The sequence below is a fragment of the Martes martes genome (assembly GCF_963455335.1).
Source record: "Martes martes genome assembly, chromosome: 5".
Taxonomy (NCBI): domain Eukaryota; kingdom Metazoa; phylum Chordata; class Mammalia; order Carnivora; family Mustelidae; genus Martes; species Martes martes.
Genome location: NC_137892.1, coordinates 81764401 through 81777843, shown reverse-complemented (window position 1 = coordinate 81777843; position 13443 = coordinate 81764401). Strand labels below are relative to the sequence as shown.

The window sequence follows — 13443 nt, the reverse complement described above, 5'->3', positions numbered from 1 at the left end:
ATGCTCATAATATATGTACACATAAACGTGGCCAGTTATATCTGTATGTAACTGTATATAATGTGAAATTAACAAATACATGAAAGAGTCATGGTTCTAATCCCAAAGACTCCCACAGGTATAACAATAGGTGCCATTAATGGCATATTTTAGTGTGGGTATCAGATATATGCATCATCTCAATAAATAATGACAAAATTAAATATATCTGAATTTCAGTTTGTATCAAACTGATGAGCACTATGTGCTGAGTGCAGAACTTGACACCCAAAGCAGAGAAGTTACCCAAGATTCTATCTCAAGCATCTGCTACCTTGCAGGACTCTGTGTTCTGAAACTAATGCCTCTACGTGGGCGAAGATTGGGTGAAATGACCAATTAATAAGTCAACCAAGAAATGGCAAAGGGCCTTCAGTTAGTGATTACCTAGTGCCTGAGCTTTTGCCTCTTTCTTAATATTGTGAACTATTTAATGAGACTTGGTAACCGGATGGCAAGCCTCCCTCTGACTCTGAATTTAAGAGGTGTTATGTCTTCTATGCAATATGAATTATACTTCAAAAACCAGACCAAATATTCTGCTTTTCTGCTGAATTCAGTTCAACCTATTTGCATCCATGTCTGAATATTCTAGTGAATGCTATGTAGCTGCTGCCTTCCATCTTATACTGTGCTCAATCTTTACACATGTGAGGTTCAAAGAACAAAACCTGCCATGTGCTATTCCCCCGAAGGAAGAATTGAAAGGAAATACAGTGGCTAAAGTATTCCTCAGAAGAGAGCTAATAAGGATCTCAAAGCTTCCTTCCCTTTAGCTGCATGACAGATGACTTCATGGGTCTGAATCAGGTAACTAGACACGGGATGCTAGAAGACAGCTTACAATCAGAAACCGAGATCACTAAACTTCAGGAATGAACTTTCTCCTTCCAAACCACAACAAAATACTTTGCAAAATTGGACTCCTTCAATAGGGTATTATTATCATGACTTTTGACATAAGAGGAAAGGGAGATAGGAAAAGAGACAGATGGAGAGACAAAGAGACAGACAGATTAACTTGCATAAGATTACACAGCTAAAATGAGGAGTGACAGACACCTCAGTTCATCTGACCCTAATGCTCTTGTTATTTCCACCCAAACACGAAGAACACTACAAAAGTAGCCTCGACCTAGAATCCCACTCCAAGATATGTGGGACACCCCTTCGCCTTCACTGGTAAATGGTCATGCCCTCATTTCGTGAGCCTACTCCAAGACAAAATTTTGACATGACTCCCAACTGTAAAGGAAGATGACAATGGTAGACAATTCTAAAGGTGGGAGGAGTCCCATCATTAAAGAAGAAATTAAATGTTCCATTTAAGAAAATTAGAGGATTAAAAGCAATTATCCAAAACACCCTTTGGCATGGCTTGGAGAACAATGACATAGAGAAAGCACTGCCTTACTCAGCGCAACCAGCAATAGCTTCTACTAATTAGTGAGAGGGTCTCCAAGACCTTGGAGCAGAGGTTTCATGAGACTTCATCTTCTTGCTGCAGTATCCGCACATGATATTTGTTTTTTACATATACTATTCTGAAGTGTGGTAACACCGGAGCTAGGAGAAAAGCATGGGTAGACCAGCCAATGGCACTAAGTATGTACAAAGCAATTGTTTAGGTAAAAATGCAAATGCAGCTCTTTGGGAATTCACTGAATTGAGGTCTCTAATGAGTATCTGGATATGAAAAAAACTTGTATCAGATTTATCCATTTTGATCAATATATCGTACAGCAAATGTACTAAAATATTAATTGAAGAGTCCTAGTAGTGTTATATGGATTTTCACTGCATAATTCCTTCAACTTGTCTGTGTTTTGGAACTTGCCATAATGAAATTTTGGTTAAATTTTTCTGGTCTTCAAATATGTATATTAATAATATGGGGTATATTATATGGAGATAGATATCTATCTATCTATATATCTATATCTGTATATATATCCACACATATATATAACCAGGCCTTCTGATTCACTGAGCCTGTTCTGACATTCAACTGAATCTCAGTACAGAATTATTATTGTGGAGAGGGAAAACAAACTTGCCTTTTTACTATAGAAAAATTTAAAACTTGTCCTTTTTGATGCCCTAACATTGCTGGCTTGGTTAAAAGAAATCACTCATCATTTTCAAAATTGCCCTTGTAAAGAAGCTGAAATGAAAATCAAACGCAATCCAGAACCACTAAATCTGAAGACTTTTTAGAATGAGAAGGAATTGTAAGACTCACCTATCTCACCTCCCTTCCCAAAGCTGAAATTTTCTTTAGAATTCAAAAATATTTATCCTGCACTTCCTTATATTGGGATGAGTTCTGCCATCTGGAACTACACAGATCACATAGTACCTTCCTCCTCCATGCTAATGTCCTTCACATGATGAATCCAATGGCAACATCACTCCTAAGTCTGTCTTTACTCAAGCTTACATTTTCTGCTACAATTAACCAACCTTCTGCTATGTGTTTTTTAGATCCCATTTTATCAAGGTCATTCTGCTTTAGCCAGGCCTCAATTAATTCAAATTTCTCCTATATATGGCAGCCAACGTTGAACATAGTATTTCACTGTTTCATAATATTGACTTTATGACTAACTAAAAATCTCACGGTGATTTTCGCATGAGCTTCTGTTTGGCGTAATAGCTTAAGGCAAGGTCAATGGTGTAATGTTATTCTCAAACAGAAGATCTCTTGTTTTTTGTTTCCTCATAAAAATACATTATACATCATCATTCCCACTGGAAACGTTCATCACTTCTTAATGACCAATACCTGATGCATTTTTACTGGCTTTTAAAATATAATTTGAGGTAAATAATTGGCACATAATTTACCTGTGGGAAAATGTCATGGGAATGTCTGTTGTGGATTTACAAACTTACAAGGTCAGTAACAGTACTGACTGAAGATCAGTCATCTCTTAACAATTAAAAAAAAAATTGAGCACTGAATTTACCAGTCTCCCAGATGGATTTCACCATTTTTATTCCTTTCTGTAAGATAGGTTTCTGATAGAACCATATTACATTTTGGATATTTATGGGAGTTGGAGTGTAAAGCTAATTTTAAAAATGGCAATCCACTCAAGAAGCAACACCTTCCAGTTTGTGAGAGTTACTCTATTATTTTTTTATACAAAGTGACAGTGTTTAGCAACTAGGGTGGAGGATTTTTCAAATATATAACATGATGGTGATCAGGATGGTTTATTCAGAAAGCATCTACTGAAGAGTTACCCTTCCCTCATCCAACGAAGACTTCGGAAACAGCGGACTCTAACATGAAGGCTTTCATTTTCCTCCCCTTCATGTTCGTGGCCATGTTCTCAGGTAAGAAAAGTTTCATTCGAAGACTTTCCTTCAACTCTCAAAGAATTAGAAACGTTGAGTGACTTAGCAATACTTTGTCGGAAAATGTTAAAGTGACAAATGTCCATCAGACAGAGAAAAGGGAGAGGGTCATTTCTGACAGCATAAATACAGACCAAAGGCATATAAGTAAGGACAAGGTAAGACAACAGAGTCTTGTGCGGCTGAAGAGAAGCAGAGGCAGGGGAATGGGAAAAGCGATACATTACACTAGAAAGAAAATGAAATCTAAAGGGGTTATGAGAGTTTGTGAATACTCTCAAGCTCACGTTCCCTAAAAAATACGGTTTTGTGTGATGATCTAGGGCTATGTCGTCACAGAGAAATGGGTTCTAACCCTGGCTTTTCCGTTTTCTATGTATGTCATTTGGGGCAACTCACATAATTTTTTAATCTCCGTTTTCTCATTTATAAAATGAAAGTAAATTTGCATTCCTAGAGGCTGTCATAAGGATCACATTTGCACTGATATTAGCTACCATCACTTGAGCTCTTTGGTGCCTGTCGTTGAGCTCCATTCCTTACCTCAATCCAGTTACGTGGTCTGTTTTCAAAGATGCAATTTCCAGCTAGGGTTGGTAAATTTCTCGAGATAATAAATGACACAGACATTCTATATTTTTATAATATATGTGTCAGAGAAAAAGAGGTATATTATACATGCATTTATTAGGATTATATACATTTTAGAGGAAAAAAGCACATCGATAAAATCCCTTCTAGAGCATACATGTTCCTTAATGGCAGGTACCATATCTCTTTTGAACTTCAGTGCCTTGCCCGGTGACATTTCATAGGTACTGAGTAGGCATTTGTTGATGGAAGAAAGTACACGAATACCAGATGCGGTGGTTCTGTGGATTTGGAGGGTGAAGAAAAGAGAGGGGTCAGGAATATGACTGTTACAATATAAAGCAATGCCTAGAGTGTATTTAGTTTGTAAAATCAGAAGAGATAAATACAAAACAATAAGTGAGGATAATTGTTTTGTGAAAGTTTAACTTAAAAAAAAAAAACCGTGGTTAAGCCACATTCTGGTATTTGAGTTCTGTTTTTTACTCAAAAATTCTACCCTCGGTTTTTACTTTACAAATTTAGCCATGTGAGCAAGGATATTTTAACTGGATTTTCATTAGATCATTGTTTGTACTAGGAAAAGAGAGAAATACCATAGCTACTCATTGCCAGAAGACCATTTATTTTTTTTTAATTTTTTTATTTTAATAAACATATAATGTATTTTTATCCCCAGGCCAGAAGACCATTTAAATAAATTATAGTAAATTGAACAAATGAAATAATATGCAGCCCTTAGAGAAAATAATAAAATTGCTCTATTCGTACTGATACAGAGAAACCTCACTGTACTGCCAAGGAAGACAATAAGTGTACAATGTGCTAGTAAGTGTGTGGAAAAATATATCCTCAATATGTTTGTAAATATGTAAAACATCTCTGGAATAATACAAAAGAACCTAATAAATGTAATTTTGTCCAAGGTGCTTTGGGACAGGAAAGGAAGGGAAAGTTATTTTTAACTATTTACCTTTTTATATCTTGGAAATTAAACATATTTGCTTGTATGACCTTTTAAAAAACCAAACATAAGTAACAAAGAAAATAGGTCAGCTGATCTAGTTTTTACCATTTCATCCACTTCTTTATCCTAGTTGATTTCTTCTTAAAGTCAGTGCCTGTTAAGGAACACTGTTTGGTTCTTATAACTCATGCCTATACTCATCTCATTGCTGAAAATAATTATTTTCTTATCCATTTTTCTGGCTATAGCCTATCCTTCTTTTTTATTATTATTATGTTATGTTAGTCCCCATACAGTACATCATAGCCTATCCTTCTCATGTGTCACCTCTTCCAGGAAGGAGAGATGATGCCCTACTATCACCAATCTTAACTCTGGGTCTATTGTCTAATTTACTTCTCACCTTAGAGCATTGATCATACTACTGTAAATGTCTGTTTGTTTGTACCCACTGTTAGACTTCCCAGCTTCTTTGGGGCAAAATAACAATGTCTTATTTGGGCGCCTGGGTGGCTAAGTGGGTTGAGCCTCTGCCTTCAGCTCAGGTCATGATCTCAGGGTCCTGGGATCTGGGCCCGCATGGGGCTCTCTGCTCAGCAGGGAGCCTGCTTCCCCCCGCCCCGCCCCGTCTCTCTACCTGTCTCTATGCCTACTTGTGATCTCTCTCTGTCAAATAAATAACTAAAATCTTTAAAACAACAACAACAATGTCTTATTCATGGCTGTGTGTCTAGATCTTACTATAGTTCCAGCATAGTAATGGACTCTTCAAATATACTTTTTGATAGATTGAAAGAATGGCTGTATCATACCCACATACTCCAGCCCACACTACACCAACCAGTTAGTAAGCCAGGTTCCTGAGTGCCAAGCTCCTGACCTGGGTAAGACCTGGGGAAGACCTTAACCACCAACAATATGGTATACCATTGCATGCTCAATGGATGATAATCACCAAGGCATTTGATTTTAGTCAAGTTTACCTGAAAGTACAAGTGTGTATGCTTGTGGAAATATAAATTGAAAAAATTACCAAGGAAGGGGCACCTGGGTGGCTCAGTGGGTTAAAGCCTCTGCTTTCGGCTCAGGTCATGATCTCAGGGTCCTGGGATCGAGCCCCACATCGGGCTCTCTGCTCAGCAGGGAGCCTGCTTCCCCCTCTCTCTCTGCCTGCCTCTCTGCCTGCTTGTGATCTCTGTCTGTCAAATAAATAAATAAAATATTAAAAAAAAAAGAAGAAGAAAAGAAAAAATTACCAAGGAAGCCTGTGAAGAAAAACAATGCAAGCCTGAAGACAGCTTTTGAGGAAACCCCAGTTGAGAAAGGAAGGGGGAACAGAGAGCCATTAAACAGAAAAGGTGAGGAAGCCAAAAAGAAACACTCTTGTACCAAATCAAGGACAAGAAACATAAGACCCAACAGAATTCCATTGCACTCAACAACTAGAAAGCCATTCCACTCATTTATGGATTGCTTATGGATCGTTGTCTAATCCTTGCTTATTTTGGAATAGAATTTGAATAAATTTTATAAATATATAAATATATTATATATTTAATATACATATTATATAATGTAATATATAATATGTATTATATATTATATGTAATATATTTTATATTTTAATATATACCATATAATATATGCTATATATTATATCATATATTACATTATATAATATGTATATTAAATATATATACTATATTTATATATAATTTATTCAAATTCTATTCCAAACATACATCTATTTATCTAATATACATATATATGTTTTTATCTTACATATATATATGATGTGTATATGTGTGTATGCATATATATGTATAAGATATATATATATGTATGTAGTGATGGATAAACTTCCAAAATCAATTTGAAAGATGGAGTAGAAGAGCTAAGATACTTAGGTATTAAGAAATAGTCACAAAAAATAAAAAAGAAATAGTCACGTAATATCTACCACCTCCTCCAGTAGTTTGAGCACAAAAGAAAGAAACAAATAACCACCAGGGAGTAGGCTGACTGATTGATGCTATGGCCCTTGTGGGAAATGGTGGACATAAAGCTGATGTTCTGAAGAAGAAGGGAATCACTGCCTTCGGAACAGGGGCAAGCGGGGAAGAAAACAGTACAGAAAGCAGATATGGAGATGGAGAAAAGAACATGCAAAGAGGGCTCATGCCTGCCTGGCAGGACTTATGCCTGGAAAATTGTTGATAGCATCTTCTGTAGCATGAGGCTGGGAATACAGGAAAGGGTTCTGTGATGGAGAGAAAGTTTGTAATGGTCATAACTCAGAGTCTGTTTGATTAATCAGGAAATCATTAAAAGGAATGTGTAGTATGAAACATGGATAATTCAGCTCAAGTAATTCAGACTGATTTAGAAATGGGACAGACTGGTTTGGGCCCATGATTTTTAGGAACCATGTAATACGGTTAAGAAAAAAATGGAGGAATCAAAACATTAAGGTTATGAGAAGTTATGCAAAGCTTCTGTCTTGAGGTTTGGTTAAAAACAATCAAAGAGGCATGAAATACTTACTACCTCTGGGGATGAATGCTGTTGATTTTGAATTCTTGAAGTTAAATAACATTATTTTACTTTTGTGCTTATGGTATCATTCCAGTGTCTTCAACCCAGATTTTGAAAACAAATGTTTTTAAGCCACAGGAGGGTCCAGAACCTGCATTTATTCTTGAAAGAAAAAATGAAGCTAACCATCGAGGAGAGCAACAGGAATCTAATCAGCAAGGAGATAGCAACACACAAGGAAAACAAGCAACATTTAGCCTGCAAGGACAAACAGGGTATTCTAACCAGCCAGGGAAACCAGGGAATTTTAATCAGCAAGAAAGGCCAGGAATTCTCAATCAGCCTGGGAGTCTGCAAGGGAATTCAGGAGGCTCTAATCCAAAAGGGAATGCTGAAGCTTCTAATGAACAAGGAAAACCAGGATCTTCTAGCCAGCAAGGGCATCCAGGGTCATCCAACCAGCAAGGGTGTCCAGGGTCATCTGGCCAGCAAGGGAAGCTGGGATTATCCAGCCAGCAGGGGGGTACAGGGTCATCTAGCCAGCAAGGGGGTGCAGGCTCATCTAGCCAGCAAGGGGGTTCAATGTCATCTGACCCACAAAGAAGACCAGGATGGTCTAGCCAACAAGGGAAATCAAGGTCTTTTTACAATCAAGAAGAAAGAAAAAACGTAGGCAACCCTTTGAATGCCAGTATAATGGAGATTCAGGTTAGTGTTCATCTCTCTGTTTTTTTCCCTCTCTTAACTTACCACAGCCATTCTATTTTCCAAGACTTGAAATAGTTAACAAAATATCCTGTACTAATAACAGATATTTTGTGGTGATAGTGATTCAACAAAATGAGGAGGAATCTGGAGGTGGCCATTTCCATATACATCTATGATCATTGATGAGTCATCCTTCTCCATTTCTCATTCCCTTCTACTTCCACACCAGGCTTTCTACCTATACTGGACAAGAACAAGTTCAGGCCTCCGTGAACTGAGTCCCTATCCCCACCAGATTTAACGTTCATGCCTTTCTCCGTCCCATCCATAATCTACAAGCCACTCAAGGTTCATTTCTAAATCAGAAATCTCATCTGTCCTATCACTGCCCAGCTGGAGATTCTTCTTCTGCCTAGAAGATAAGACCCAAACTCCTGAGCATGGCATTTAGGATTTTTTAATGATTGGAACCCATGTCATGATTGGTTATGATTGGACATTACATGTCACTCTTGGTCACACATCATCCACATTTTACAGAACCCTTTGATGTTCTTTAGTTGTATTCCAAATATTGATGATATCCTTTCTCATAGAATGTACCATATTGCTTTGTAATTGATTGTCTGTATGTTCAGTTGGAACATGAACCCTTCTAAAGAAAGTACCATTTCTTTTTATATCTGTGTCCCTAAATTCTAGAACAAGACAGGCATACAATATGTTCTCTTGGACTGCTTGTCAGATGAGTGAATGATGATGTTTGCGAGACATCATTGCAAACAGCTGTACATCCATGACTCCTGTGTTGTCTCCGAGTCCTGCTGTGCTTCGGGTTTACTTGCCAGTTTCTCTCTCTCCCAACTGCCAGCCTCCTATTTCCATTCAGCAATGATCCTGGGCACTCCCTTACTCCATCCAAAAGTTGGGTAGAGCACTCCCTCAATCTCGTGATCTTAATGGGAATTTCATTTTTTACCTCAGATTCGTCATTCCTCACTAGGCACCCTTTCTAATGAAAATTGCCTGTCCCTCTCGGTCCTTATGTCTAGGCTGGCATGAAGTAGTGATCTTCCATGGACGCTCCCACCATCCAGAACTTACTGCCACCACCAGCGTGTTTCTGAGTGTTTACAGTGTCACTTAAGCTTTCCCAGTGTCACATTCTTTTTGGAAACCAGTGTGCTAACCCTGTCCATTTCAGAGCATGTGTGAAGGAAAGAGATGGATTGAAACGAAAATGGGGGTTGAGTCAGAAAAGACTGAGCTACATGTTCACCTTCCTTGGTCCTAAGAAGATGAAGCCTCCTGCTGAAGATCCTTACAATTTCATTTAGTGCCTCTCCTCTCATCTGCTTGCAGAGCTCCTTTCTGTTCACAGTCTTCTGTCACTCTGTAACTCCCTTCTAAGCTAGTGCCTCAGGTAGTACTTAACTCTGCACAATCCTACCTCCTGCCTCATTTTCTTTCATGCGATAAGACAAGACGAAAGAAAGTTTCAGTAAATTAAGACCACATGTGGAATGCCTATGTGTCAGTCAGTTAAGTGTCTGACTCTATCTCAGTTCAGTCCATGATCGCAGGGTCTGTGAGATGGAGCCCTGCTCACAGGGAAGTCTGCTTGAGATTCTCTCCCTCTGCCCCTCCCCACACTCTTGTGCACGCTCTTTCTCTCTCTCAAATAAATAAATAAACCCCTAAAAAATATATACAACCACATATGTTATTTGCCAGTATGACTTTTCCATAATTATTGTTTTCTCAGGCAAGGGAAGACTTGCCTACAAAGAATTAAAGTGGGGCAGTCTGATGTGTAATAAGAGGAGGGGCTCTGGAGCTGCATTAATTCAGGGTTTGCTCCCCAACTTGGGTATTCAATCCATATCTGGTTTGGGGCTTGCCAATTAAATATACTGTATGCCTGTGATTATACAACAGAGCAAAATCTACTCTTTTTTCAGCTTTGTTGTGTAATTTAAATTAAAATAAAAGGATTAACAAAATAATTGGTTTAGCACAATGCTTAATCAATAATTAATTAGCAAGAATTCCTGGTTTAACTCCAATATCAGAATTAAATTGAGCTCCCTTTATTTGTCTATTGGTCTTTCACATCACTGCAGACTGGAAAAACCAGCATCAAGAACCCAGCTGGAAATACAAAATGTCCATCTGTCTACAAGCCAGTCTGTGGTTCTGATGGAAAAACCTATGGGAACCGCTGTGTATTCAATGAAGCCAAAAGGTAAGATGACTCTTTGTGTCTTTGTATCAGAAAGTATTATTCTGATCGAAAGGGGTTAAAGAACATTTTTCTCTGTGTCTCTATAGTTTTCTCTCAATAGTGCCTTGGGTGTTTGTCCAAGGAAACATGAAAGGTACTGAACCCTGAAACAGTAAATTCAGGCATTTTCTGAGAGAATGTGCTACCTTCAGCTTTTGAAGTAGGAATAAATTGATTATTGAGTCATTCATTTACCAAATATTTATTAAACTTCCACTATATACCAGGCATTGCTCGTGTGGAGGGAAGGTGGTGAGCAAAACACACAGAATTACTTCCTGCTTCCATGGAGCTTTTCTTGTAGATGAAAACAGCAAACACAATGTATCAGAGGATAAACAGGACTGTGAATCCCATGGATTACTTAATCTTGACTATTAAAACGTATTTTTAGTTTAAATAACAGTATTAGAGAATGTATTTGGTGATCCAGGCAAACATTTAAGGGTCGCACGCTTGTCCATCCACACAAAACGTGATGATTATAAGGCTGCTTAAAATGAGAACATGTGGCTAAGAAAGAGTTACATGACTCAGCTTTCAAAATCAATGAAGGTTCAGCCATAAAGATAGTGATGAGGTAAAAATTATACCTCTCTTGTTTTTGATAGTTGATGTATTAAAGGCTGAATAAATCATTCCTGCAGAAATAAATAAATGTTAAAGGTAAGTATGCCCTAGAGCCATAAAAGTTAGAGCAGGAAGAAACACGAGACACTTGTTCTCTCATTTTATACATAAGACACATGGCCCAGGGTCAAGGAAGGACTGGCACAAAGTCACAATTTCTCAGAGCACTCAGTGTGAAACAGGGGAGCCAAAGCTTAGACCTGCTCTTTCCCATGTGATTTTTAAATAATCTCATTTGCTCTCTGTGTTGGTGCCACAACTTCTTGATCCTTAATTTCTTTCATTAATTTGATTGCAGGATGAGTAATGGAAAACTGAATCTGAATCATGAAGGGAAATGCTAAGCATTGACAGCAACCAAATTACCTGGAACCTCAAAATTTACTTTCATTTCTTTTAAGCAATGGATTTCCTCAGGCGTTCCACTGAGGTCAGCAAGAGTCTTACTGATATGATGGATCTTACATTATTTTCAAATTTGTTCCACTACAAATAAAGTCGGTTCCAGAGTTGCTTCTGATTTCTGGGATTATTTGCTTTCTAGACTTTCCCCAAACTTGCGGACATAGACCACAATAGGTTTTTTGCCTAACATGGGGGACTAGGGTGAGAAAAGTAGGTGAAAAGTTTTTTAAAAAATAATAATTAGTTTTATTTTAAGTTCAGTGTTTATGAACACTTCAGAAAATTAAAGACATTGATTTTCAAGGGATAGAGATAGAAACTTTAGCTAACGAGTCCTCTTAGATAAGAAATTGTCCAGGATTAGGTAAATATATTTAGCTGCCTAGGATATATCCCCCTGACTTATTTATAAATGGTACCGTCTTCCCTATGACATCACTACTCCCTGATTAAGTCTCTTGAGGATAGCTAGAGAAATCCCAAAGACTGGAAGAGACTTCAGTGTGATCCATTGTTCTACATTATCCCTATCACTATTGTCCTGAAGAGTCCCAGTCCCTAGACTGTCATCTGAAGATTACCTTGTACAGTATCAACTCTACCACTTCCAACAATCTGAAGCTCTCTATTTCTCAGGGCTGTTTGATAAGAGCTATCTGGGAGCAAATGACAGTCCAGGCTGGGTAGGGTAAAGAGGCAACCTCTTGTACAAGGCCTACAGTCTTGCCACAGCTGGTGAGAAATGAATGAACCAGCTCCATAAAAGTTTACTTCCTAGTAAGAGGACATAGGAAGATACAGTCAGAAAGACACAGGAGTAGGGAAGGGAAGGAGAGTAGGAAAAATCCTTCTTTACCATATACAGAAGAAAGGGGACAAAAATTTTCAGGCAAGTAAATAATATGAACAAAGCCCTTGACCCAGAAGGGGCATGGGTTCTGTGATATGGTACATCTTTTCTGGGATCTGACAGTAATTACAGAAGCACCAAAAAATTCAGGCCAGAGCCACTTGTATGACCAATTTTCATGATATTTAAATGATTTTTATTTCCTTCTAGAGGTCATGGAAAAATTAGATCATTCTGAGCAGGAGTGAAATAAATAAATTCCCATTAATAAATATGCTTAAGTTAGTACTTAACATAATGCTAGAAGCATCATACAGTGTTTTTCAAAAGAATAAACTAATTTATATAAAATGACATTAAAATAAGCTCCACAATATTAAGATAAAACTCATGGCAGAGCAGTTTATAAGATGTTTTTATTAAATACAAAAGATCTGGTTTGGAACAGTGGGAAATGGTTGGAATGAAGTCCCAGAGGTAATTCTACATCCCTTGTTCTGTTACCGGCCCCCCCCAACTGGAGCTGCACATTTATCTTGGTTACTTCTAAAAATGTTCCCCCCTCCAAAATACCAATGCCCAGGGTCTAATGTAGAACAATTGAATCACCAACTCAGGGAATGAACCCAGATATTATTATAAAGCTCCTCAGTGATTCTCATATCTAGCAATCATTTAAAATACTGAGGCTCTGGTCATATTTAGCAATTACAGATTCCAAAGTCTTGGTTTCTTATACTAGTTTCTTGGAGCCTGTAAAACTCCCTTGCTTGAACAGATTGTACATAGCTATAACTAACTACACATCATTTTCTCCCCTCTCCATTCATGTGTGCCTATTGGATCAAAAACATTCCCCTACTCTATGCTGCTTGAATAGCTTTGATGCCATCTGTAGAAGGCAAGTTCTCAAAATCTGGGCAGGACAAAAGGAACTCCAGTGCCTATCGTTAGCATTTCTCTTACATCTAGTTTCTTACACAAATATCTTTAGAGGAGATTTCTCAACATAGTGCAGCTAGCTGAGGTGGCAAGAGCAAACAAGATGGTCACAGCTGTCCTTTGCCCTTA

General features: G+C 37.9%; 1 protein-coding gene across 1 annotated transcript; it reads left to right on the top strand.

Annotated features, from left to right (window-relative positions):
- Positions 1-2968: 2968 nt before the first annotated feature.
- MARCOL (MARCO like) lies at positions 2969-11636 on the top strand. The gene is made up of 4 exons (XM_080803814.1): positions 2969-3381; positions 7590-8203; positions 10327-10448; positions 11416-11636. The coding sequence occupies exons 1-4, from the start codon at positions 3333-3335 to the stop codon at positions 11459-11461; spliced, it is 831 nt and encodes a 276-aa protein (XP_080659940.1). The 5' UTR covers positions 2969-3332; the 3' UTR covers positions 11462-11636.
- Positions 11637-13443: the final 1807 nt, after the last annotated feature.